The sequence below is a fragment of the Tiliqua scincoides genome, chromosome 2 (genome assembly GCF_035046505.1).
Source record: "Tiliqua scincoides isolate rTilSci1 chromosome 2, rTilSci1.hap2, whole genome shotgun sequence".
Taxonomy (NCBI): domain Eukaryota; kingdom Metazoa; phylum Chordata; class Lepidosauria; order Squamata; family Scincidae; genus Tiliqua; species Tiliqua scincoides.
In genome coordinates, this window is record NC_089822.1 from 108,865,635 (window position 1) to 108,891,369 (window position 25,735).

Genomic DNA, 25,735 nt, shown 5'->3' on the forward strand with positions numbered 1-25,735 from the left:
AGATATCCTAGAGCCGCAACTGTACTTCATCCCCAGACAATGTTCATTTTATTGGTAACTGAGGAATATCAATTCCACTGGCTGTCCACCACTCATCATGAAACATTTCATTTTTTGGATTATATTCCAGGCCAGTGTACTGACTCACAAGTCATTCCCAAAGCACTACTTAAAAAAGTCCATAAAATACAATAAAAACAAAACCCATATATAGCCTGCAAATGTGCAAAGACCAGCAAAGAAATGGGGGGGGGGGGAGAGGACAAAGAAAAAAATGAAACAAGGGAGCTCTTGTGTGGCCGAAGCCTTCTTTTGCATGCAGATTTAACATTCCATTACACTACACTTACCTCACTGTCTCACTGTCACTTACTTGCCTCACTGTGCTATCAATGGAAAAGAATCATAGACATGGGGGTGGATGCCTCACTAGCAGCAACTGGCAAACCATCTCTTTTGTCCTGCTAATAAGAAGAAAACTATCTGAAACAATTGGAATTGTGCAAATCTTGGTCTTTGCTTGTGGGCTGCATTGGAGACCCACAGGGGGTGATTGAAAGCCAGGATGGTGATTGAAAGTTCAGGAGTTGGACTGAGACCTGAAAGATTAATGTTCAAATCCCCATTCAGACATGAAGCTTCTTGAGTGACCTTGGGCCAGTCACTATCTCTCAGCCTTACCTACCTCACAGGGTTGTTGTGAGGACAAAAGGAGTGGAAGAACTATATACACCACCTTTAGCTCCTTGGAGGAAGGGCCCTATTAAAAATGTGGAAAATCAAATAAATAAATAAATAAATTCCTGAGCTTGATCTCTATAGGACTTCTACCCCTCTTTCTTGGTTCTAGCCATACACCACTCCACGCACCCTCTCACCAGATCTGGGCAAGATGTCTCAAGTTGTGAAAAAAAGAAAGAAACCTCATGTTTGAGGTCCAGAATGAACCACATGTATCCAGTGAGTGTGTACAAAATGAATATGTTTATATAACTGTATTGAATGCAGTTAATCAGTGTGTCATAAAATACTGAGGGATTGACTCAGGCTTGAGGAATTCACATTTTTTAAAATTCAAAAGAAGGACTGAAGTTCAAGGGATGAATACCCTGTCTATGCCATGGGTATCATTTTCCCTTCCTGTGTTCATCCCCCAGCTGGGATGTCAGGGGATTTAGGACACAATGCCTACCCCTAGTTGGAGCCTTCTGCTCTCCCAAAGTTGCTAAGGTCCTGGATAGAGAGACCTGGGTGGCTCCCGATCATGAACAGCCAAGTCCTTCCAACTTCTTCTGCTCCCAGGGTCCAACACTAGCTTGGTCTTTTATTGTTTCTGCATTAGGCATGGCTGCTGGTCCTTCTGCCTGCCTCAATGGAGCACTGTGCACCACCCAGAGGGTGCCAAGGGAACACTGGCAGAGGCAGCCGAGCATCCCTAAGTGCTGGGAACGAGGACTGAAGGTCACCCACAAAGCTGGGGAGAGCTCAGAACTGGGACAGCAGAAGCTGAGTAGAGCCCACTGAACCGAAACTGGTTAACGTGGCCATTCTCCATTATAAAACCAGATCTGTTACACATTTGTTCAACTCTCAGATGGAGTTGCATTTCCCAGTACAGAAAATGATTCTGAATCCAATATCTATCACAGGGGTGACTAAACAGCTCATGAGCCACATGAAGCTCTTTGGCATACAATGTGTGGTTCTTGGCAGAGGCATACCTGTAGGGGCAAGAGGGGAAAATTCCTTTGGTGCCATGCCTGCAGGAGCAGCAGCACAGCCTTCACCCCTCCTCTGCCACTGCCCTCAACCCTGCCTTCCTACCCCTCCAGACCTTCGGAGGTCTCTGGAGGGCCTTTAATAACGACCAGTTCCAGTTTTTGGCAAAAACTGGAACATTTTAAGGCACATAGAAGGCCTTCTGAGGACAGAGGAACCGTGTTGCCTCCGTTTTGCACCCCCCCAAATGGCTCCCTTGCACGCCGCGGGGAGGCTCCGTGCAAAACTTAGTGCTTTGCCACCCCTCTAGCTACGCCACTGCCCTTCTCAAGTCAATCCTGTTGTACTTAGGGGACCTCACAAAGTCTCCCCAAAGACCCCCCCCCCTTTGTGGCCTCCGTGTGCCACAAAGCCCCCTGTGGCTCGTTTCCCTCGGACGCTGGGATCAGGGCTCAGCGCCCAGCCAGCCACAATCTGCGCGCACCGCCTCTTCCCACGGGGCTCGGGACTCGTCAAGCCAGAGAGGGCGCCTCCAGCGCACGTTTCCAGCCGCCCCGCCCTTAGCGGGAAAGACGAAGCGGGCCTGGAGGGGTCAACGCCCAAGCTAATGAATTACCGTTCCCTACTCAGCCTCCTCCCGGAGGAAGCGAAGAGCGCCTTTTCTGTCCTCCTTGCTTCGATGCTCTTCCAACGCCACCGACCTGAGCCCCGGGGAAATGTTTCCAGCTAGGCAGGGGGTAGGGTCAGCACCCCCGGGCTCTGGCGGCAGCAGGAGTGAAGTGGGGTCTCGTGGTCTGAGAGCCCAGCCTATGCTTGTCTACTCAGAAGCAAGTCCCATTGCCTTCAATGGGGCTTACTCTCAGGAACGTGTGCATAGGATCGCAGCCTGAGCCCAGCCAGCGATCAGCAGGACCCTCGAATTAATTCCCTTTAGAATCCCCTGAGTGGCATTTGGGGGCAGCCATATTCTGAGGACCACCGATGAAGCCACCCTCTGTCCGCACTAAGGTGCACCTGGCAACACTGCATCTCATCGTCCTATCCGACGTTGCAAAGATTTGGGGGGGCCCTCTGGGATGGGCTGCGTAGCCCGGTTACTTCTGAGATGGAGTGAGTGTGCGGGGGGGGGCGGCACCATCAGCCAGTGGCGTAGCACTAAGTTTTGCAGGGAGCCTCACCACAGTGTGCAAGCGGCCCCTCCCTTTCGGAGCCATTAGGGGAGCAAAACGGAGGCATAGCAGGGGGGGCGCAAAGCACTAAGTTCTGCAGGGAGCCTCTCCCCAGGCGTCCCCTCCCCTTCGGAGCCATTCCGGGCCGGGTGAGCAAAACGGAGGCATTGCCCTTGCGGCCCAGAATGGCTCCGGGGGGGAGGGGCGGCTTGCACGCCACAGTGGGCTCCCTGCACAACTAAATGCTTTGCACCCCCTCTAGCCAGGCCACTGCCATCAGGACCCCTGCGCGGTGCGGGGCATTGGAGTGGGAAGGGGCGGGAGACTGGGCAGAGATCAGTCTGAGGCAGAACTTGGGAGCGACCCCCAGGCCAAGGTCCTGAACCTCAGGCGTTCCGGGGAAAGGCGATGGTGCCTCTGAGCACGTAGTAAGTTCCTTTCCCTCGGCGCGGCCAAGGGTAGCTCTCAAGGGAGTCTTTGGCCGGCAGGAAGCCAAGGGCTCTGGAGTCACTCACAGGCCCGCTTCAGCCGTCGCTTTCCACCCTCCCCTGGCCCGCTGGTCGCCTCCCAGTTGTGCAGCTGCAGCGAGCCAGGGAAGCGCAGCCCGACGGAGCGGGCAGACCAGCGCTGCCGGGATCCCCGTCGCGGTCGGGCGCGGGGGGTCCCGCCTCCACGCCAGCTCTCTGCCCCGAGCTGCCCTGCCTTGCCCTGCCCCTTGCCACTAGGAGCGGGAGGTGCTGCGAACCAGCCCCGGGAGGGACGAGGCGTGGTCTGCTGCCTGCTCCCTTCTCCACGCTTGCAGCTGGGAGGGGAGACGCAGCGAAGCTCTGCGGGCCACCCAGCGGTTGTCTGTCCGGGCGCGTCCCAGCGCAGCGAAGAAGCTCTCCCCAGAGCAGCCAGGGAGAGAGACCTCGACGGGCAGGCGAGCTACTCCGCCTCGACGGGTCGACCGCACGCCTCAGTTGCACAACGCTTCCCACGCTCTTTTGCACCACAACCCTGTGAGGTAAGAGCCCAATCCTATGCATGTTTGCTCAGAAGTAAGTCCCATTATAGTTAAAGGGGGTTACTTGTAGGTAAGTGTGGCTAGGATTGCAGCCTAAGACCCCAATCCTATGCCTGTCTGCTCAGAAGTAAATCCCATTGTAGTCAATAGAGCTTACCCCAGGAAAGTGTGGATAGAATTGCAGCCTAAGTCCTGAGATTGCTCCCACTCTTTGGACCGGGAACAGAGGCTGAGAGCCAGTTCAGGCCACTTGGGGATTGCGCTGCGCAAAGTGGACCTCTTGGAATCTTCAGCGAGATGAAAAAAGTGGGTCTGCAGCACTGCCGCACCTTAGAATTTCACAGTGATGCCAGGGTAATGCCATCAGTGCAAGGTGGTCTTTCTTTGCTCCAGGCTTCCAATGCCAGGGAATGCCAACAGGCTTCTTTTACACAAACACCCCAGAGGCAGTGGTGCTTCGGGCCGCAGGTTGTATGGGGAGAATTCCCCAGGATGCCGCATAGGGAATATCAGGGAGAGGGCAGTCAATTTTTCTGCAGCTGTTGAGAAAATCGCTGCCAAGTGTCCTCTGGCCTCCCAGGTCTTGTTCTCGTAGACTTAACGCTTGCCAGGACTGTGGTGAACAGTCACTGTGCTGACTGGGGAATGTGTGCATCTAAGCTCCATCAAAATTGACACAGACTCTCAGTGCAATCAGTGTATGTTTACTTAGAAGCCAGTCCCATTTGTGTTCTATGGAACCTACTCCCAGGTAAGTGTGTATAGGATTGAGGCTGGGCCTCTTGTATTTCATGGCCATTGGCTCTACTGTTGCTCTCTCTCTTTCTCTCCTTCTCCCTCCACCATAAATGCATATCCCTGCCAGCTAGTAGTTCATGCATCTGATGAAGTGGGCTCTAGTCCACCAAAGCTTGCACTGAAAAACATTAGTCAGTCCTTAATTTGTCACAAGACTCTTAGTGCTTTTCACTGCAAGGGACTAGCACTCTGGCTAGCCCTTTGGAAAATGTTGGTGTAGATTGATCTGATTTATCCAGCACTGTCATAAGAAGAGCCCTGCTAGATCAGACCCAGGGCCCATCTAGTCCAGCTTCCTATATCTCACAGATGCCTCAGGGAGCACAAACAAGACCACAAGATACTTGGCATCTTTCTGCCACCTTTCTGCATCTCGCATTTTATTTACCCTCACACCCCCCAGCAAAGACCAGATTGCAATTGGGTTGAACTTGTATTACTTCATTAAACACAGTGACCAATTTTAAATGCATGAAATCTACGGAATATACCTTCCCTCACAAGTCTGGGTTAGGCAAAAAAACTGCTGTCCAATATGGCAATGTGTGTGGCTCTTCACAGCATAAGCACAAAGTAACCATTAAAACATACCTCTGCCCCCCCCTGCGCTTTTCCAGCTATGGGGTTCAAACATCTGTTCTTCCCCCTTCTCAAGGTGGCTCCACTTGTTCATTGCTATGAGGCACTTCCTCCAGAAAGGCAGTCTGAATGCTAACTAACGGGCGGGAACATTTGATAACGGAGGGAGTATAGAACAGCCACAGGCACTGATTCAATCCCTGTTTATGTCCCACATTATGGCAGCCTCTACAGTTCAGCCTCGAATGTTGCTCTCCGTTGCTCTGCTTTTGCCCTCCTAGTTCAATATAAGAATCCCTGCAGCCCTCAAACATACACAAAAGATGCTGAAGTAACTTGTGAGAACAAGAGATGACCCAGGATCTGCCAAGAGATTGAGTCATCCCACGCAGAAGGTGTTTCCTGATGGTCTGGTGGCATCTGCTTATTTTGAGTCTATTCAGTTTCACTGTACATGAACTATTCTGTGGGAGGGAAAACAAAGCAAAGTATGATTCCCTGCCTCTTTTTTTTTTTTTTTTTGGTCAGGATCTGGATCAGTTGTTCCTGGTGTCTTTTGGGTGGGGCAAAGGTTGCACTTTGTCTCTGGTTGTCTTAAAAAGCTCACTTGTCATGAACATAGAGTATTTTCTTGAAAGTAAGCCCCCCAACTTCTAATGGAGCTTACTTATGGGAAATTATGACTTGCCGCCTCAGCTTGAGTCAAATCATATTGGTCCATCTGGTCCAGCACTGCCTAGTCTTCCACGTGTCATCAAGGTTTTGATGATTCTTATTCTTTAGAACTTTTTGCTTGTCCCTAACAAACATTTTTCCTGGGGATTTAAACAAGAATTTTATAAATTATCTGATTTAAATCTTCTTTTTGATCCAGAAAAACTCCTGAAATGGTTATATCAAGCAATAAAACACAGTTACGATCAAGGGAGAAAGGAGGTTTAGTTGTTCTATGGCGTTGGAGATACATTAGTGTGAACATTTCAGTGTATATGTGGCAATAATATTATAAAATGAGACATAGTTCTTTTTTATGGAATTGAGCAAGATTTTAGTGTAATCCCACTGAAAGATTTGTTGTTCTATTTGTTAAAATCAGAGAGAGCAAGAAAAAAAATGTAGGAGGTAATTGTATAAGCAATAATTTAGGAAAAATCTGAGATAATGTAAAAGAAATTAACAGAATATTCAACAGCATCTCGTGTTAAATCTCCAAAATTCAATTTAGATGGCAGTTTTGCATTAGGGCAAATTCATGAGATTGATTGTTTGGAAGCTTTGGTATTAAATGGAGAGGTAGAGTTATAATCAGATAGTAAGGATGACAGAGATACTTTTACCACTCTGTCAGTACTGTACACTGATGGCTGTAAAGCAAAATAAATTACAGTCAAAATGATACAATATTTTGGGGGAGTTCGAAGGCCAAGAAAATGAGCATTATAAGATCAAACGGGATAGGGATCTGAAGCAGGTTGTAACAGAGGACATGTGGGAAATATGTTTTGAACGAAGGAGCTAATTTTTCTATTTCTCTAGTGTTACAAGAAAAGTGCAACAATGATTTTTCCCATGGCATTAACACCATAGAAATGTGTAGGACAATAGAAGATACTGGTCTCATGATGGGAATAAAGATGACTTTATACACATGTGGTAGCAGTATGCTAAGGTCAAGGCATTTTTGGATTATAGTTGTCAGAGAATTAAACAAGACACTTCAGCCAATGTTGTTACCTTTAGATCCTAAGATTTATCAACTATGTGAAAGGGCTCCCCCAAAATACGCAAAAGATGTAAATGCGCATAATAAGAACATGTATACCAGCTATTGAAAGGGTGTAATAACTGCAGCTAAAAATGTGTGGATACAACAAAACTATTTAAATTTCCAGTCTCATATTCTGTATGAGACTGGAAGAAAAAGTCATGAAGCATTTTTTCATGTTTGCGTCATTCTGTATTGGGAGAACAAACTACCACCAGTATGAACACTGTTACGTCAGCTGAGTTTTATAATTTAATATAAATATTTCTGCAGATCTATGGCTGGTAATGCATCATGGAAAATATATTTACAGTGATATGATGCAGTATGTAATATTGGAATTAGACTTAAGTAAGCCTATTTGTAATTTATATAAGAAAATGATTAAGGAAACTAAAATAAATAAAATACAGTTACAGTGCTGCTCCTTCCACCCCATCTGATGCACATGCAAGGAACTGAGGATCATATACATGCAAAATGTAGCAAAAGCAATAGCACTTTAGCACTCTTGTAGCACCTTAAAGACAGTGTTATTTCAATATATATTTTTGTGGACTTGAACCTACTGTACTTCATGAGGTGCATTCTGGTGAACGCTGCAAGACTCTGTTGTTTTTGCTGCAACAGAGTAACATGCAACCCCTTTGGAAGCTGTGTTACCATGCAAAAAATATGTATTCTGCTGCTGTGTTAAGTCTCTTCCTCTCACAGATAATTAGTTATTATTATTAACAGTATTTATATACCGCTTTTCAACTAAAAGTTCACAAAGCGGTTTACAGAGAAAAATCAAATAACTAAATGGCTCCCTGTCCCAAAAGGGCTCACAATCTAAAAAGATGCAAAAGAATACCAGCAGACAGCCACTAGAACAGACAGTACTGGGGTGATAACAGAGAACAAACTGTTTTTCTTTGGGTTAATGCAATGAGTTCTGTGCCTTCCATTTACCTGGTGGTCACTAGCCTGCCATAGTTCTGTGCATTTGACTGTTAAACAGTTTTCATTGCAGGGATCAGCCAGCATTGATTGCATTGCCTTCGCCGCTTTTTTGTTTCCACACTGTTTCTGTTAGAGGTCAAGTTCTGCAAAGTTTATTACAATTCTTCACATTCTGGGTTTTTGCAGCTTTCCTAACAAACCAGTGAACTTGATAATAGATGATACAATCTCAGCTTTTCTCCCTAAGCTTGGCCTTCTGCATTGCATCTTCCAGATATTTTCTATCAGCTGGGAGCCATGGGGCCTTGCAGGTTACAGTTTCCAGTCTGGGAATCTCTCCTCCTTTCCCCTCCCACATCCATCTCTGAGGTTTCTTTGTCTCTCATTCTTCAGAAATGACCCCTCCCTGAACCCTGTTGCTGGGTTTATGAACAGGAGGATCTCCCTCAGATTTATTATGCTGCCTCACCTCCTGTTAAAAAGGCGTAAGAAGGGGAGATGGAATAGGGGAAGCTTCCCAAATGCTGCTCCCTCTACATGGACACAGCATGGTGTAGGAAGACAGCAGAACACCACCATTTGTGAAGGTCACACACAGAGGCCCATTTTGCCTAGTGAATATTCATTGGAAGCTGTGATTGGGCTCAGGGCAAGTAGCAATCTATATTCCCTCTAAGGAGGCTATGCCAGTGCATGGACCCCTTCTCCTTGTGCATGGCATTGTGCCTCCATTGGGGCATCCTGACTGCACCACAGTGCTGTCCTTGGATGCTTGGTGATTGCATCACACATTGCTAAGCTCCATGCTGCACAGAGCTTGGCTAGGAACTGCATAGCCATGAAGCCGCACAGCAGCAATATATCAGTTTTTATTTAAAAAAAAACCAGGTAACATGAAAAATAAAATTGTGCCTTTTGATTAGTTATTGTGGTTTGTTTGTTTTTTTAAGCTCAGAAAGGAAATGGCTGCTGGTGTCAGTGGCAGCGCAAAATGGAACACAGTCCAATGCTGCCTTGGGGTTTGCTGCCTCTGCATTGTTCTACACCCCCCCCCCCCAATAAGCAGCTGCTTACCACACTCCTCAGGTGGTTTCTTCAGCTGTAGAAGTGTAGAAGTTATTTAAAGGGACCATCAGAATGAAGGCCCTCCTTTGTTCCCGCGGTGCCTGTAAATCAAACTGAAAGTCTTGCACTTCCATGTTTGAAGAAACGTTCCCTGGAGTGAGGTAAGGAGGCGAATGATCCACTTTCTGATGGCTTTTAATGGGTGGAATATGGATCAGCGCAGGGTTGAATGAATGGCAGGCAGGAGAGAGGTGGTGGGGTCAGCTGACATATAAAGGGCACCTCAAATCCGCCACCCTCGCACTGAAAGCTTCCATGGATGTAACCAACATAAATTCACCTAATGGATGGCCCACCCTGGCTGGTGGGGTGTATGATTGGAGGTTTAGAGTAGTTTTAGTTTTTTTTAAATAAACATAAACTAGCAGTAAATGCAAAGAGGCTAACTAGCAATGGCATAGCCAAAGGCCTCAGCATCTGGGGCAGTGGTGTCATGACACAAGTGATGTCACTTTTAGGTTCTCCCAGAAAATAAGGCAATGGCAGTGGAGCGCATTTGTGATCTTGCCGCCATCCCGCTCCTAAGCCTCCTAAGAGAAAGCAATGGGGGACAGTGGCAAGATAACCAAGCCGCCAGGCCTCACACAGCACCCCCTCGCAGCCTGTCACCCAGAGTGTGGCCCACCCCCTGCCCCTGCTTGCAACACCACTGGTGTCTAGAACTAATGGTTTGCACTCAGGAAAGCAAGCCAAACTGGACCACAAAAGTGGGGGGCCTGTTGGAACAAAGACCCACTAGGGTTAAACTCCCACCCACCCACTCAATCAGTCACATGAAGCTCTTATCAGAAAGGCTTGTATGACCTGAGCCAGATGACTTCAGGGGAACAGGATTTTACCCCCACCCCTCACAATTGCTGTCTCCCATCTCAGCCTTGTGAGTCATGCAACTGACAATTGCATGCTCTGCAACCCCCATTAGCAGAGTTAATTACTACAAGGCAGAGAGATAATAGGGAGGATAGAGTTGGGGGCCAGTAATGGTCACTTACTCAGGGGCCATCAGAAAACTGGTCTGCCCTGCTACTATGAGACCAGGGATGACTAATTGGTGACTCACAGACTGCATCTAGCCCCTACCATGGCTTTCTGAGTGCAGTGCTTTCTCACAGCATGTTCCCTGCTGCTTCTACAAAGCAGTCATTCAGGTAAGGTCACACATTGCTTGTGCTGGGAGAGGGGGCTGGATGAACAGTATGTGACTCAAAAGGCCTGATCATAATTCCTGTGCATGTCTTTCTTACTACTGTGACAGACATGGAGAAAATTTTAAAATAGTTAGTCTGTGGAACTCAGTGCTATGGGACAAAGTGAGACTGTTCAACAGCAACAATTCTATCCATGGCTGTTTAGCCAGGTCTTGGCCAGATCATCTCACGATCCTTGGCATGGATGCTGTGGTGTGTTGCAAAATCTCTTGCAGCATCCCAGAGGATCTGGTTGTTGCTTCAGTAGTGCTTTGAAAACATTAGTGATGCAGCTGTGCTTGGGCCAGCTGTGACTTTGCCTAGACTTTTGGAGAAGGCAGCATTAAGCTGGAGGGATGACCCCTCCAATCTGATTGGCACGCTACCTGGGAAAATGCAGGGGTGACAGAGAGCCCCCTACAAAATATGATTACTGGCTGGGGATGGGAATGGGCGTAATAGTGGCAGTACTCCCCTCTGCATCCAAGAAGGTGAAGAAACAATGATAAATCATAGGTAGTATGTTGATGTTTATTGGGTGGCCATGTGCAAGTCACTCTTTTTTGATCAAACGTACCTTGCAGGGTTGATAGAAGGATGCAGTGGGATAATCCCATGTGTGTATCCTTAAGCTGTTGAATAGAAGTGTGTGTGTGAGAGAGAGCGAGAGCGTGTGTGTGTGTGTGTGTGTGTGTGTGTGTGTGTGTGTGTGTGTGTGTGTGTAGATAAAAATCAGGGTGATGCTAGTTGCTTTTCTAAATTGCTTTGCAGCAGTTCCAGCTTTTCAGGCCATGTTGGAAGAACTCTGTGGAGGCCATCCTGGGTGGAAACCTTCAGCTTGTTTTGTTTGCCAGACACAGTCAGAGCACTTATCCACTTTTTGTGTGGGAGAGTGCAGCGGAGAAGTCTCCAGTGCATGTCAGAGGATGACCTCTCTTTCCCTGATCATTTTGGCAACCATTGTAAAAGTTTTGAGGCCAACAAACTGTTATCAAACTGAAATTACAGTTTAGAATATTCTTTAAAGTATGTGTGCAGAAATTCCTAGGATAGTATAGGTGTTTGTTTTTGGAAACAGGCTGAATGCTATTCAGGTGGTTCTTGTAGGAGTTTGCTGAGGATGGGTAAGTGTTGTCCTGGTGTAGAGCAACGCATGAGAGTTGTTACTGTATATGCAGAACTTTGAATCCCTGCAGGCATTTGTGTAGAACTCTTGATGATGATAGTGAGGGTAGATGTCCTTTTGCTGGAACAGTAGCCTTTGCAATGAACTGGCTTGGCTTGAAAGCCTTACTTCTGATCACAAATGCATTGGAGCTGTTGTCTTTTGCCCTGCCTTTCCACTACTCAAGGAAACTCTGCACGTTCTCAGTGGTGCTTGCCTTATATACACTTTGGCAGCTATCTAAAAGCAGTAATCTGTGACCTGAATGAAGTTCTGACTTGGGCTGCGAGTGTTTGGATTCTGGGTGCACATATGTATGAGTGGGGATGATGAGACTTTTGCCTGCCAAGGTCTTTCCAGGACGGCTCTATTTTATGGCTAGAGGCAGTTCTGTTGTCTTTCTTGGCCAGGCATTTTCAAGACACCCTCCATGAATCCCTCCCTGCAGGGATCTCACAACTTGCTGTTGGACAGAGTTTGTTCAGATGCTGATATTGCCTGGCAGTCAGCCTAACAATGAAGTCGGGTAGACCTGGGGTCAGACCAATCCGTTAGCAATACATCTCTGTGTGTCTGCTTGCGCAAATGCTCTGGGTTGTGAGAGGTCACTTTTGGGCCTGTCTGGAATGTTTGAATGCCTGGCTGGAGGGGGAAGGACTGCCTGAACAGTGGAGGAGGGTGTTGTTAGCAGGGATAGGAGGGGGAATGAGAGCACCACAGTTTGTAAAGTGATTAACATACAGTAGTGCAAGACAATTTTTGAGAGGGGTGGGTGGGGAATATGTAGCTAGACAAGCATTAAGAGGGTGTTGTATAGAGTACATTCTGTAACGAGTACATGAAAGGCACAATATTTAGCAATACAAGAAAGCAAAACTTTCCCAGCCACAGATTTTGCAAATTTTCCTTTCAGAGTGTAGTTGTAGTCATCTGTTGCCACAAGACGTTTTGTTGTTTTTGTCTCATGTTAAAGGCTGACAGTGTTATTAAGGCACCAGCTTTTGTGGACTACAGTCTATTTTTCCTGATGCATGAAATGTTATCCTTAGTAGCTCTGTCTATCTGTCCATCTGTATAAGTGTAGAGAAGAAGAAAGAAGAACATATATACACAGTAGAGTGAAATGATCATGAAATGCATGAGGTATTGCCTATGAAGCTTAAGGTAAGCACAATTCCCAGCAGCATTATTGGTAACTGCAACATCCTCCTAGCTTTGCTAAATCAGTTGACCATTGTGCAATGTCTTTGGTTGAAATCCTAACCCAGGGGTGCTCAATAGGTGGATCGTGATCTACCAGTAGATCGCGAGGCAAAATGAGTAGATCGCGGAGTGCCGACCCCCCCCCCTCAGTTGCCTCTGGGAGGAAACGCCGGGAGTAAGGCCCATTGTACTCAATGGGGCTTACTCCCAGGTAAGTGTGGCTAGGATTACAGCCTCACAGCCTAATCCTAGGCATGTCTACTCAGGAGTAAGTCCTGTTATACTCAGTGGGGCTCAAGGTACACCAACATACATTGTACACATAAATGTTATATGTTATGATGGCGCGAACATTGTAAAAAAAACTCTGGTAGATCTCCGGACCTTGCTGGGTTTCAAAGTAGCTCTCGAGCCAAAAAAGTGTGAGCACCCCTGTCCTAACCCCTTATGTCAGTGCTTTCCAGCACTGCATAAGTTCCAGCAGTGGAACTTCTCACTGCTCTGGGAAGGGAGCATGTAGCAAATTAGTTGTCTGACTACTAATATCTTTTAAAGATGGCAAAAACTGGGCAAAGAGCCACCTTTTAAAGTGGTGCCCTATTATACAGTATTTAGCGAGGGAAGAGCAACTGTCCCTCTTCATGCCGACATGGTGTGTTTTCCAGTGGCTATTGCCAGTATTTATTTATTTAAGATTGTGAATCCTTTGGGACTGGGAACCATTTATTGATTTGTTTTACTTTGTAAACTGCTTTGTGAACTACTTTTGTTGAAAAGTGGTATAATAATAATAATATTTCTATATCAGTGGTTCCCAAACGTTTTAGCACTGGGACCCACTTTTTAAAGTGACACTCTATCGGGATCCACCTAGGTTAGCCAGACTTTTTAAAAAATCTAGAAAGAAATAATATGTCTGTATGTATGTCTGTAATAATAACCTGAAAAAGACCCTCAAACATTTATCTCCCTATATTTACATATGCTTGCAAATTGCAGGAGCTGAGTTCTTTGCAAGGTAATTATCAGCTATAATATCTGATTTTTGAATAGCCTCAGAGCTTGAGGCAATTAGTTATCTGATCTTTCTCCATCTCTGTTTTGCAACCCACCAAAAATCAGGTCCCGACTCACAGTTTGAGAACCTCTGTTCTATATCTTTATCCTTAAGGTAGGTCAGTAAGAGTACAGTCCTGTGTGTACACTTTTCTGGAAGCAAGTCCTATTCACCACAGCAAGACTTACATCAGAGTAATCCTGCAGAGGATTGCTCTGTAAACATATGTTTTGATATATTACAAGTGAATATGGCAATATGTCATCCAGTCTTTCCTCCTGTGTGAATCCACAGTGGATAAAATCTGTCTGTGCTGCATTTCCAGCATGGATCCATATTGTTCTGATAAATATTGGAGAACTGAAAGCATTAGATACCTTGTTTTCTGCATTTAAAATAGTTGCCTCTTAGGATTAAGGCTACCCTAGTTTTTCTGCAGACAGATCCACTGGTGGTTAAGTTTGTAGAGTTTTTCCTATTCTGAAATTCCAGCAGGACCAATATTCTTCTAATGGGCAATGAAATCTGACTGATACATTTGTGACAGAGATCTTCTGGATATTTTGTATTTTGCCAGCCCTGTGCATGGTGCTCTATAAAGAATGAGAGAACCAACGGGCTTGTAATCTGGATAGTGACAAAAGCAAAACAGCAGAGGAAGGGAAGGGATTTGGAGCCAGGGTTAACCTGTGAAGAAAATGTGATTTGGTATTGTTGGAATATAGCCACTTACATTACCAGTGTACCATAACCAAATGTATTTTACAGGAAACCTTCTTTTTCCTATTCAGTGTTTCTGAAATAGTGGGTCGGGACCCAGTAGGTGGGTCGCGAGCCAAGTTCAGGTGGGTCCCCATTCATGTCAATATTTTATTTTTAATATATTAGACTTGATGCTGCCCTGGTGTGTGACTGCATTTGGGGACATGTTACAGACCTGTACTTTTAACAAGCTACTAAGTATATTCTTTTAACAATGATAGTAAATGGGATTTACTCCTGGGTAAGTGTGGGTAGGATTGTAGCCTAGGATTGTTAAAAATTTTCCTGCTTGAAGATGTGACTTCTGGTCATGACATCACTTCCGGTGGGTCCTGATAGATTATCATTCTGAAAAGTGGGTCCCGGTGCTAAAAGTGTGAGAACCACTGTCCTATATAAAGACCTGACAGCTCAAAATGCCACTTGGTTTAGATGCCACCAATTTAGATTATCTACATGATAGTATAAACTTACAGAAGACCACAAGGTTTCCTTCCTGTTTATGCAGCTTTTTTTAAAGCTGATCTTAGATTATTATTTTTTTGCTATTTTCCTAAATGAAGGTATTGTTACTCTACCTTGTTCTTAAGAACAAGGATGTTTGTTTGTTTTTCATCGATATGCCAGAGATATTCCACATCTCATAGATATTAAAAGTAGTCCTTTAAAAAAAATACAAAAAATGATACAATTAAACAGTAGAGAGCAGAGCATAGTTAAAACAATTAACAGATTGGAACAGTCAGAGAACTGCAAAAAAGTATTTAAATAGCCAGACCAAAAGCCTTTTCAAACTAAAGAAGTCTGCAGGTGGCAGCTAAAGAGTGACAAAGAAAATGGAGCCAAGCAGCTCTCAGAGGGCTGGCAGGTCCACAGTGTGACAGACCCCTGTATTTCACATACCCACCAACCCTCCTTGTTTCTTGCCAGTCCTCTGAGTTGTGCCAAGACCTGCTGCACTTGGTCCCTGCAAGTGCATTTTCCCATGGCAAAATGTTACACTAAAATACAAAATGTATTTTAGAGCGCCCCTGATAACAACAGGAGAACAGGAGAAATCACACTGGTAATGTCAGAGGCATGCTGTGAGCTTCCCAGGTGGCCTGTGTGACTGGCTGGGTGAGGATCCTGTGACTTCTTCCCCTCTTGGAAACTGCCTGTGCAGAGCAAAGAAACACAAAATGCTTAGCTGGAAATGAACAGCAGCAGCAGATGGAGATGCATATGCTAGGCTGGTGAGAGAAAAGGGTGCCACCTGAGTACACATGCACTTGAGCTATGTTGGGGGTGAGAATGCAGAACCTGAGACAGTACCTTTCCCTCCCTTGTTGGAGGTGGCAGTGGAACTCTGCAGGTGATGACTGCCTTGCCCCATGTGTCAGCGTGCTGCACTCCCAAAAAGCACACAGGCTCCATATGCATGTTTGGCTAGCAGTGCAACAGGTGGAGTACCTGGCATTCGCAGAGAGCAGACACTACCCGCTCTTAGCCACTGCAGAAGGAAGGGATGCTTAGGCAACACAGTTTATAGTGCAGAGATGCTTGACAATACTGAAGTGTCGAGGCTAGAGACCAGAGGCAGATCTGCAGCATCAGTATGCAGTGGCATGGGATTCCTTTTCCTTTTCTCTCTTTCCTGTGCATTTGTATATGCACACTATGAATGTGCACAACTTAAAGCCAGAGTAGTACAGCCCCATGCTGCATGCCTACAGCCCAATCCTGAGCTGTCCGGTGCCCAGGGCTGCAGCACCACCAAAATGACTGCTGCTGCATCCAGTTGGCACCGGGCAGCCAACAGTGGTTCCCAACATCTCCTTGGGGGAAGGGAACATTCTCCAGCTAAGGGAAGCCGGTAGGCTTGACGCAGGGCTTTGGATCCAGCAGAGCAGAGCTCCACGATTCCCTTCCCTCCATCATGCCCTTCCCCCCACCCTCCTCTCACCCCGGAACTCCTCCCTCCCTGCCCCGACTTACCATTCCGCCACCCAGTGTTTGGATGGAGCTCTGGGTGGCATCTGACCAGCCTCTGACTGGCACAGGCCCAGTGCGGGCTCGCACTGAGCTAGTTCTGGCTCTGGACCAGTGCTAACTGCTGCAGGAGTGCTTTATGGCAAGTTTACAACAGTGCGCACTGGTGATGGGCCAGTGTGTGTTGCTTTGGATCGGGCCCCTAGTCATCTGAGGTCTGGTTTCCCTGGCAGTCCGGGGGGGGGGGGTTGAGGCATGAGACAGAAGTGCAGCATCAGAAAGTTGGCATGGAATTCTGTCTTCTCCCTTGTTTACCTGTATGGGGTGCATTTTTCTTGTTATGGTGGTGAAGTGGATGGATTTTACCCTCCTCATTGTAACTTTTCAGCTTTCTTTTCACTCGCCTTTTCTTGTTAAGAAATGTCCCCTTTTATAACTAATGCAACTGTGGGATTGTCTAAGCCAGGGGTGTCAAACTTGTTTCATACAGAGGACTGAAGTTAGCATTCAGGGCTCCAGCTGAGGGCCGGAAGTGATGTCATTAAGCAGAAAGTGATATCATTAAGCAGCTAATGGGCAAAAATCAGACCCTGTTCTCATATAGAAACTCATTAACTGCAAATGACAGAAGAGAAAGTATGCAAATCTTGATCATATTTCAAAATTTGGGAAAGCCCAATTATCATGTGGGCTGCCATTTCAGCTGTAACACCTCAGCAGCTGAGAGCCTGAGGGCCGGATAAAAAGCTTCCTGCTCCCAGGCCTTATGTTTGACACCCCTGGTCTAAGCAACTTTCTGCTTAATTCATTGGTTTGAATTAACTGAGTCACTTCTCCATCTTAACTGCCCGTCCCCACATCTCCTGCTCCAAGCTACAATCATGCATTGTTTCCAGGAAATGTTTGCCTCTTTGTCATGGTGACCTCAGCTTACATTTGCCCTCTCAGTCTGTGAGTAGCTGACGCCACCATCTATTACTATATGTTCAGGTTTTGCTCCTCTCCAATTTAAGATCACTAACAAAATGCTGGTCAGTTGGGGCTTACCATATGTACAATGTTATTTTTTGGTCTGATATTTCTTTGCATAGCTGTGGCTGACATTTTCAAATGTATTGTGGACTTACAGAGCAGCATAACAGAGGACAAATTTTCTGTTGATCATATACCACTAATCTTCACTTTGCAGCAAGCTAGAGGGCAGTTAGAACTTTACCAACCTGACCAGTAACAGTAAGGTTACTACCAGTGATGATAGAAGATATTGACTGTCTCCCTGACAAATGTTATGATGCGGAGATGGTATAGTTTCCTTTAGCAGCGATAGGTGGAAAGTGCTGTGAGATTTGTGACTCAGAGTGCTGGATGTCATTTCAGAACGACAGTGCAATCCTATGCAGAAGGTTGAGTTTAATTGAGTTTAATGGAGCTTACCCCTAGGTAACTGTGTGTATAGCCTGAGAGGCAGTACTCAAATGATAGAAGGAGCAGAGGAGATCTGGTCCCATCACAAAAAAAAGGACCACTGTTGAACCCCCTGTGGCAATGATGCAGTCCTGAAACGCAAAACCTTTTCTATTCAAATTGACTTCCACACTAGTGGGATAGTGCCGATATACAGGTTGTGCCTTGTTATCAACTGGAGTTCCGTTCTGAAACCCCCAGTGGATTAAAAAAAAAATCAGTGGATACCAAATCTGTGTAAAAATAGCTTTAAAGACCCACTTCCAGGTTTCTTGCCATTGTCACTCCAGAATGCATGGGTATGGACGCTGTACCTAATTCCGCCACTAGATGGAATGAATAATGGAATCTAGTAGAATGAAATTGTAATTATTTAATAGCATGAAGTTGGGAAAATGGATTTTGGTGGGTTTTTTCCTTGTTACATGGCATTTAAAGATGGATCCCAGTATTAGTGGTGAGTCAAATCGGTGGATACCAAATCAGTGGATACTGAAGTCCCACCTGTAAGAACATAAGAACAGCCCCACTGGATCAGGCCATAGGTCCATCTAGTCCAGCTTCCTGTGTCTTACAGCAGCCCATCAAATGCCTCAGGGAGCACACCAGATAACAAGAGACCTGCATCCTGGTGCCCTCCCCTGCATCTGGCATTCTGATATAGCCCATTTCTAAAATCAGGAGGTTGCACATACACATCATGGCTTGTAACCCGTGATGGATTTTTCCTCCAGAAATTTGTCCAATTCCCTTTTAAAGGCATCTAGGCCAGATTCCATCACCACATCCTGTGGCAGGGAGTTACACAGACCGACCACATACTAGGTAAAGAAATATTTTCTTCTGTCTGTCCTAACTCTCCCAACACTCAATTTTAGTGGATGTCCCCTGGTTCTGGTGATGTGAGAGTTTAAAGAGCATCTCTCTATCCACTTTATCCTTCCTGTGCACAATTTTGTATGTCTCAATCATGTCCCCCCTCAGGCGTCTCTTTTCTAGGCTGAAGAGCCCCAGACGCTGTAGCCTTTCCTCATAAGGAAGGTGCCCTAACCCTGTAATCATTTTAGGGCACAATCCTAACCAGGTCTACTCAGAAGTAAGTCCTATTTTGTTCAATGGGGCTTACTCTCAGGAAAGTGTGGTTGGGATTGCAACCTTAGTCACTCTCATTTGCACCTTTTCCATTTCCACTATGTCCTTTTTAAGTTGTGGTGACCAGAACTGGACGCAATACTCCAGGTGTGGCGTTACCATTGATTTGTACAACGGCGTTATAACATTAGCCATTTTGTTTTCAATACCTTTCCTAATGATCCCAAGCATAGATTTGGCCTTTTTCACTGCCGCCGCACTTTGGGTCAACACTTTCATTGACCTGTCCACCACCACCCCAAGATCTCTCTCCTGATCTGTCACAAACAGCTCAGAACCCATTAGCCTATATCTCTTGTACATGGAGCTAAGCTAGCATATTTTGAGGGTTGATCTATAAAACTCCCTAAAATAACTGATTAAGAAGAACAGTTTTGGAATAGTATAGAAATAGAAGAAGTAATCAAAATAACCAAGGAAAGTCAGTAGAGCCAGATGGTTGTCCTTTTTGAGTTTTATAAAGCTTGTAAAAAAATCATTCAGGCAGAGCCTCTGACTAGAGCTACACATACCACTATAACAGAAGATCATATCCACAATTCTTGGAATAAAGCTATAATTATAGTTATTACCAAACCTGGCAAAGACTTATTTATAGTACTTATACTACATTGAGCAGTCTTCGGGCATTACATTACATTCTTTTGGTTTCAGGGTATTTATTTAATAGCTAAAATAGATAAAAGATAAAGGTAGGGTTAGGGTTAGGGCTGGGATATGATGCTTAGGATATATAATACGGGGTTTGTTGTCCAGTTATGGTTTGTTTGTTGCTCACTTATAATGGGAAGCAAATGATCGGAACGTCAAAAAAATAAAAAAATCAGACATGCAAGTCCAAGGACACCAATGACCAGAACGCATTTGATGAGGGCACAATCATCCAGGCTGCAAATGCCCTAGAAGTACCATCCCATAGCACAAGCCTATGCATGTCTACTCAGTTGTTTTCAATGGGACGTACGTCCTGAAAAGTGTGTATAGGACTATAAGACAGCCCAATCCTATTCCCTGCCAGTCCATAGCATGCAGCGTACCAACATAGCTGCATGGTTTGGGGGGGTGACAAGACGACATGGGAGAGGTAAGTAAAGAGCCATAGGTCATCTCGCATCTAGTGGGTCTGTTTAGCTGGTGTACATCTGGGGAGCCTCAGGGGGCATGTTGGGCTGGGAAAAGTGGAATAGGATCTAGGCATGTGCCACTGAGGCTGAAATCCTCCTTTCTCGCCCCTGAACCATTCCCACTGACACGTTACCTGTCCTGGCAGGGCATCCAGGAGTTGCTGTCACATGCATGGTCCCTCTCCCTGTTTGCATCAGTGGCTCCACAGTGCTTTGTCTGTTCAATGATTGCTGGCTACTTTGAATGTTTTAATTCTATATTCCTGTTGGATTGTTTATGCCAATAAAGGTGGAATGAATGAGTGCATCTCTGTAGTGTGGCTTTTGCGCCACCATAATGGAGCTTACACTGTCGGAGTCTTGAGATCCATCCATGTAAGCCTAGTACAGGTTGTTATCCACTAGGTTCTGTTTCTGAACCCCTAGTGGATAAAAAAAATCAGTGGATACCAAATGAGTGGAAAAATAGCTTTAAATAACCACTTCCAGGTTTCTTCCTCCTCTATTGTCTCCCCAGAATTGGTATAGACACTATACCACATTCAGCAACTAGATGGGGTGAATAATGGAATCTAATACAACAAAATTATAACTATTTAACAGTGTGAAAGTAGGAAATTGAATTTTGGTGCTTTTTTTCCTTGTTACAAGGCATTTAAGGGTGGACCTCAGTATCAGTGGTAAGTCAAATCCGTGCATACTGAGGTCCTGCCTGTATTGTAACTGGCTGGGTTTCATCAATTTGGCTAACTCGTATAAGATGCAGAAGATAGTGGGTACTTATGGGCCAATGGTCAGAGTTACCAAAGGCCAGGGTTACCTGTCTGTATCTGCTGGGGTGAAGCTTGCACTGTTGCAGGGATGCTAGGACTATGTTGCCAAGACACAGCAATCTCCTTGTTTAGAGATGGGGACGGGGAGGCAGAAAAGGCTTTGAGTAGCAAATCCAGGTGGGCTAAGGGAACTCCTGCTGCCCAGGGTCTGTGCTGGTGGTGCTTTCCATACTCTGGATGTCACCTAGAAAACCAGATTGGCTTTGTGTTTGGTAAGCAACTGACTCACATGATTTTCTTATTGAATTCCTAGGTTCCCTTCCAGTTGGTAAAAATGATAAGAGCCTGCTAGCACTGTGGCGGCTTCTCCAGGATTGCATCTGAATTCTGGGAGCCTGGCCAAATTTCTGAAACATCAACATCTCCTCTGGATAAAATGTGGGACTTGCACCCCAGAGGCACAGCCTGAGAGGGGAGGGACTCTGCAGTGCTGCGCAAACCCATAAGGCTAAAGGGAGTGAGGCACCAATGGGACGGAGTTTGTTAGTATGAAGTCTCCGCAGTACCTGGTCCAAATGTACTGGAAGTACCACAACAGCAACATCATTTCCATGCATTACAACTACACTGGCAAGCTCCAGGCCAGCAGCAAATATAAGGGCAGCCTCAAGGCCGATGCCATCATCTTCCTGGTTGTGTGTGCCTTCATTGTGGTGGAAAACCTTGTTGTCCTACTGGCCATATGGAGGAACAAGAAGTTCCATTCGCCCATGTATTACCTGCTTGGGAACCTGACTTTATCGGACCTGCTGGCTGGAGTAGCCTACACAACCAATATAATCATGTCTGGGCCCAGCACCCTCAAGCTGACGCCTGTCCAGTGGTTTCTGCGGGAAGGTGGGGTCTTTGTGACTCTGGCTGCTTCCGTCCTCAGCCTCCTTGCCATTGCCATTGAGAGGCACATCACAATGATCCGCATGAGACTGTACCATGGGGACAAGAAAGGGCGGATGTTCCTGCTGGCAGGTGCCAGCTGGGTGGCCTCCATCTTGCTGGGAGTGCTGCCCATTCTGGGCTGGAACTGCATCGATCAACTTCCTGAGTGTTCCACAGTGCTGCCCCTCTACTCAAAGCATTACATCCTCTTCTGCATCACCATTTTCCTGGTCATCCTTGTCTCCATTGCGGTGCTTTATGCCCGCATCTACCGCATGGTCAAATGCAATGGACAGCGCCTGGGCAGTCTTCGCAAGGGCATGCTCAAGAAATCCCAGAAGTACATGGCCCTGCTGAAGACCGTGACTATTGTGGTGGGCACTTTCATTGTCTGCTGGCTGCCCCTCTTCCTCCTGCTGCTGCTCGATGTTGCATGCCAGGCCCAGGCCTGCAGTGTGCTGTACAAGGCAGACTATTTCCTGGGCTTGGCCATGGTGAACTCCCTCCTTAACCCCATCATTTATACCCTAACCAGTAAAGACATGAGGCGGGCCATCCTCAGATTGCTCTGTTGCCTGCTTGTGGCCTCACCAGGCACAGAGGAAAGTCGGATGAAGCGCTTTGGTCTGCCCATACTGGAGGGTAGCACCAGCAAGTCAGAACGTTCATCACACCAGCAGGAGGGGCCAAATACCACCCTGTCAGTGGGGAATGGCATCCCCACAGCCATCAAAGCTTTGGTGCCAAAAGTTGCCTACTGAATTCCTCTGTAACCCTGGCTGTGATTGCCAAGCATTGGGGTGTGGGCAGCCAGGAGACTAGGATGCTAGAGGTACAATTCCAAGTGGAATGGGATTGGTGCCCATAGGGAAATGGTTGAGCAGATCTTCAAGGAGACCCAGGCAGTCCTATAAGACAGTGGGCAAGCAACCTGAGAAGCAGGCAAGACAGTTAGGCAGTGCATGTGTTTGGAAGGTCCCTAAAGTACCTGAAAGAATCTGATAAAGAATCTAGGTAAAGATTTGGTCCTGACTTGGAAGCCCATATAAACCAGGAAAGGGGAAACCAAGATAACTGCCTGGGTGGTTGGGGCTATTCTAGGACCTGGGAGGATAAAATGGCCTATTTCCCTCCAGTGTTGGGCACAAGATCATGACGGCCACATTGTAGTACTAGTTGCCCCTGACACCAAGGTTGCTTCTGCACTAGAGGGTGTGATTGAGGCATTGCTTTTCTAAGATCATCTGGAAGCAGAATTAAAATACTGGTTCCACAGAGCACTACACTACAGAGTACTATGTTGTGCAGTACTGCTGTTTCCCAGAGCCAAAGGCCTTCTATAATGCCTATTCACAAATAAATTCCATTCAGCAAAGCTCCATTTCATTGCTAATTGAAAGCTTCTTGTTTGCAGGTTCCGTTTTATTGCTTCACTGTTCAGATCAACTGGGAAATTCTTATTGAATTGCCTCCTAATTGTCCCTTATTTAGTCAGCTTTTTTCCTGAGAGTGTGAGTGTGAAAATCCTAGTTCCTTTCCATTTTTTCAATTTTTCTTTCTATTAAAGCAAAATATTGCCATTTAATTACACAAGGAAGAAAAGAAGACAGGAGTACTTCAGAAGACCAGTACTTCAACATTCACATACATGGGGATCAAGAGCTGAGTAAATAAGGGGCAGTTCAGTACTAATTACCCTGCTGTGCTGAATGGGGAAGTGGTCAAATGGGCTGAACCTACAAACAAGAAGCCTTTAAAAGGAACAGTTCCTCTTAAAAATCTCAATAACTCACTGGGGGCCCAATCCTATCCAATTTTCCAGTGCCAGTGCAGCCATGCCAATGGGCCATGCACTGCTTCCTGTGTTGGGGAGGAAGTCACAGAGGTCTCCTCAAGGTATGGGAATATTTGTTCTCTTACCTCAGGGCTGCATTGTGGCTGCACCAGTGCCAGAAAGTTGGATAGGATTAGGCCCTCAGTGGGCTAGTCCTGCAATTTCATTTTATAGCAAACAATAAATCATCCTAAGTATGAAAAAACAGCGGGGAGTTTCAGTACACATGCTATGATGATGTTATGCAGCTTTCATTCTGAAATAACAGTTGTCAGAGTAGAAGGAGGAGCTCTCAGTACCTGCAGGCTGATGCACGCTAGTATCGCCTAGTAGTTAGCACATTTACTCCCTTCCTGCTCCCTTCTGGTCATGTAGATGAATGAGGAAAAGCCTTGGTGGAATATATCCACTGCCATGAGTTAATCAGGCCAGGCAGAGGGGGATGGTATGGGCAAAAGCTACCTCCCAGGAAAATACTGAACCTCAGGTGTTCCTATCAAAATCATTTTTATAGTAGCATCTGCAGATGAAGGAGACACGACAGTCCACTGTTCTTCCCATATCAGAGACCAGGCAGAACCAGGGTTAAAATATAAGTTTATTAAAAGTGTAACCAAAAAGAGGTAAACAAAATGGGTGAGAAAGGTGAATAAAGAAGAAAAAAGTTTGGAAGAAAAACATAAAGAGGGTTTCCAAAAGATGCAATAATAATTGACGCTAGTAGATGAAGCTGAGGTGCTGCAGGATCTCATGCATCCAGCCTTAAACCCGAACAGCTGCAAGTTGAACCAGAGACTTCGAATGCATGCAAACAGGCAACAGTAACATAAGCCCTTACAATCACTAGCTAGACTTACTCTCTGTCTTAATTCCCTGAAGCCCCCAGCCCTTTTCAATCACTATACTGCAAGTGGGTCTCTTCTACCTGGAGCTCACTGTGGAGCTCTCTTCTACCTGGAGCTCCTTCCAGCTTGGAAATTTTATCACTTGGCTGTAATGATGTCATCTGTCTGCCTGAATGGGGGAAGGAGCCCAGCTGGGTATCTCCTCTCCCAGGAGGAGAACTTTCTTGACTCAGTGGGAAGAAAGGCTTTTCTCTCCCTCCTGGCTTATGGCATTTTGCGAAACAAAGGGGCAGCGGCTGCTCCTAGTAGCTGAATGCCCAGAAGCTGCTAGAGAGCCAAAACCGCCCAAGCCACAAGAAAACAGACAGAAAATACACTGAAAGAAACAGGGAACCTCTCAGAAATACAGGGATTCATCATAGAAGTATATCAATAAAATGTGCAGAAAGTTGTGAAAAGTGAGTGAACAATGGTTGGCAACTATAAAAGGCTAGTGTGGAAGCAACCCAACTATGCAAAGTCAGGCACCGATCAAGGTCACTGTGAGCTTTCTGATCTGTCTGATCTGTCTGATCTGTCTGATCAAAGTCAGACACCGATCAAGGTCACTGTGAGCTTTCATTGACTAGTGTGCCCAAGAGTGATGTGAAAACAGATGGCTGTGGACTCTTGGCAGAATTCTTTTAAGTACCCCTGTCCTCCTTTCTGTGGTCCTTCCTCAATGCCTACTTCTGTTATGCCCCCCCCCCATGACCCAGGGGCAAGAAGTCTTCATAGTTCATAATACATAGTTCATAATATTTGTGCTGTTAAAAATGGAGAAAAGGTGAAATGACCATTCTGCTTTGTGATAGTGATTTAGATGGCTGAACTTGGACCAGACTGGATTCTGGTTGCCATAAAATGGGGGTCTGTATGCCCAGTTACAAATTCAGTGTCCTCAGATGCATCTACCATTGTGAGTCCTTGTATGAGAATGTATATTATGCTGTTTGTAATTAAGAGCTTATTGGGCCAAACTGTTCATTTTTTAAAAATGAATATTAAACAAATTGTTTAATAAAAAAGTTTCTTTGTTGACTTTTGGTCCCTCTAAGGCAGGGGTGTCCAAAGTTTTTGGCAGGAGGGCCACATCATCTCTGACACTGTGTCAGGG

General features: G+C 45.9%; 1 protein-coding gene across 1 annotated transcript; it reads left to right on the forward strand.

The window, feature by feature from the left end:
- Nucleotides 1–21,512: 21,512 nt before the first annotated feature.
- Nucleotides 21,513–22,726, forward strand: S1PR5 (sphingosine-1-phosphate receptor 5). Its single transcript, XM_066616833.1, has one exon. It carries the CDS (start codon nucleotides 21,513–21,515, stop codon nucleotides 22,659–22,661), a length of 1,149 nt encoding a protein of 382 aa, XP_066472930.1. The 3' UTR covers nucleotides 22,662–22,726.
- The last annotated feature ends 3,009 nt before the right edge of the window (nucleotides 22,727–25,735 follow it).

Excerpts from the sequence above, each read along its gene's own strand:
- S1PR5 (XM_066616833.1), top strand. The coding sequence starts at position 21,513 with ATGAAGTCTCCGCAGTACCTGGTCCAAATGTACTGGAAGTACCACAAC.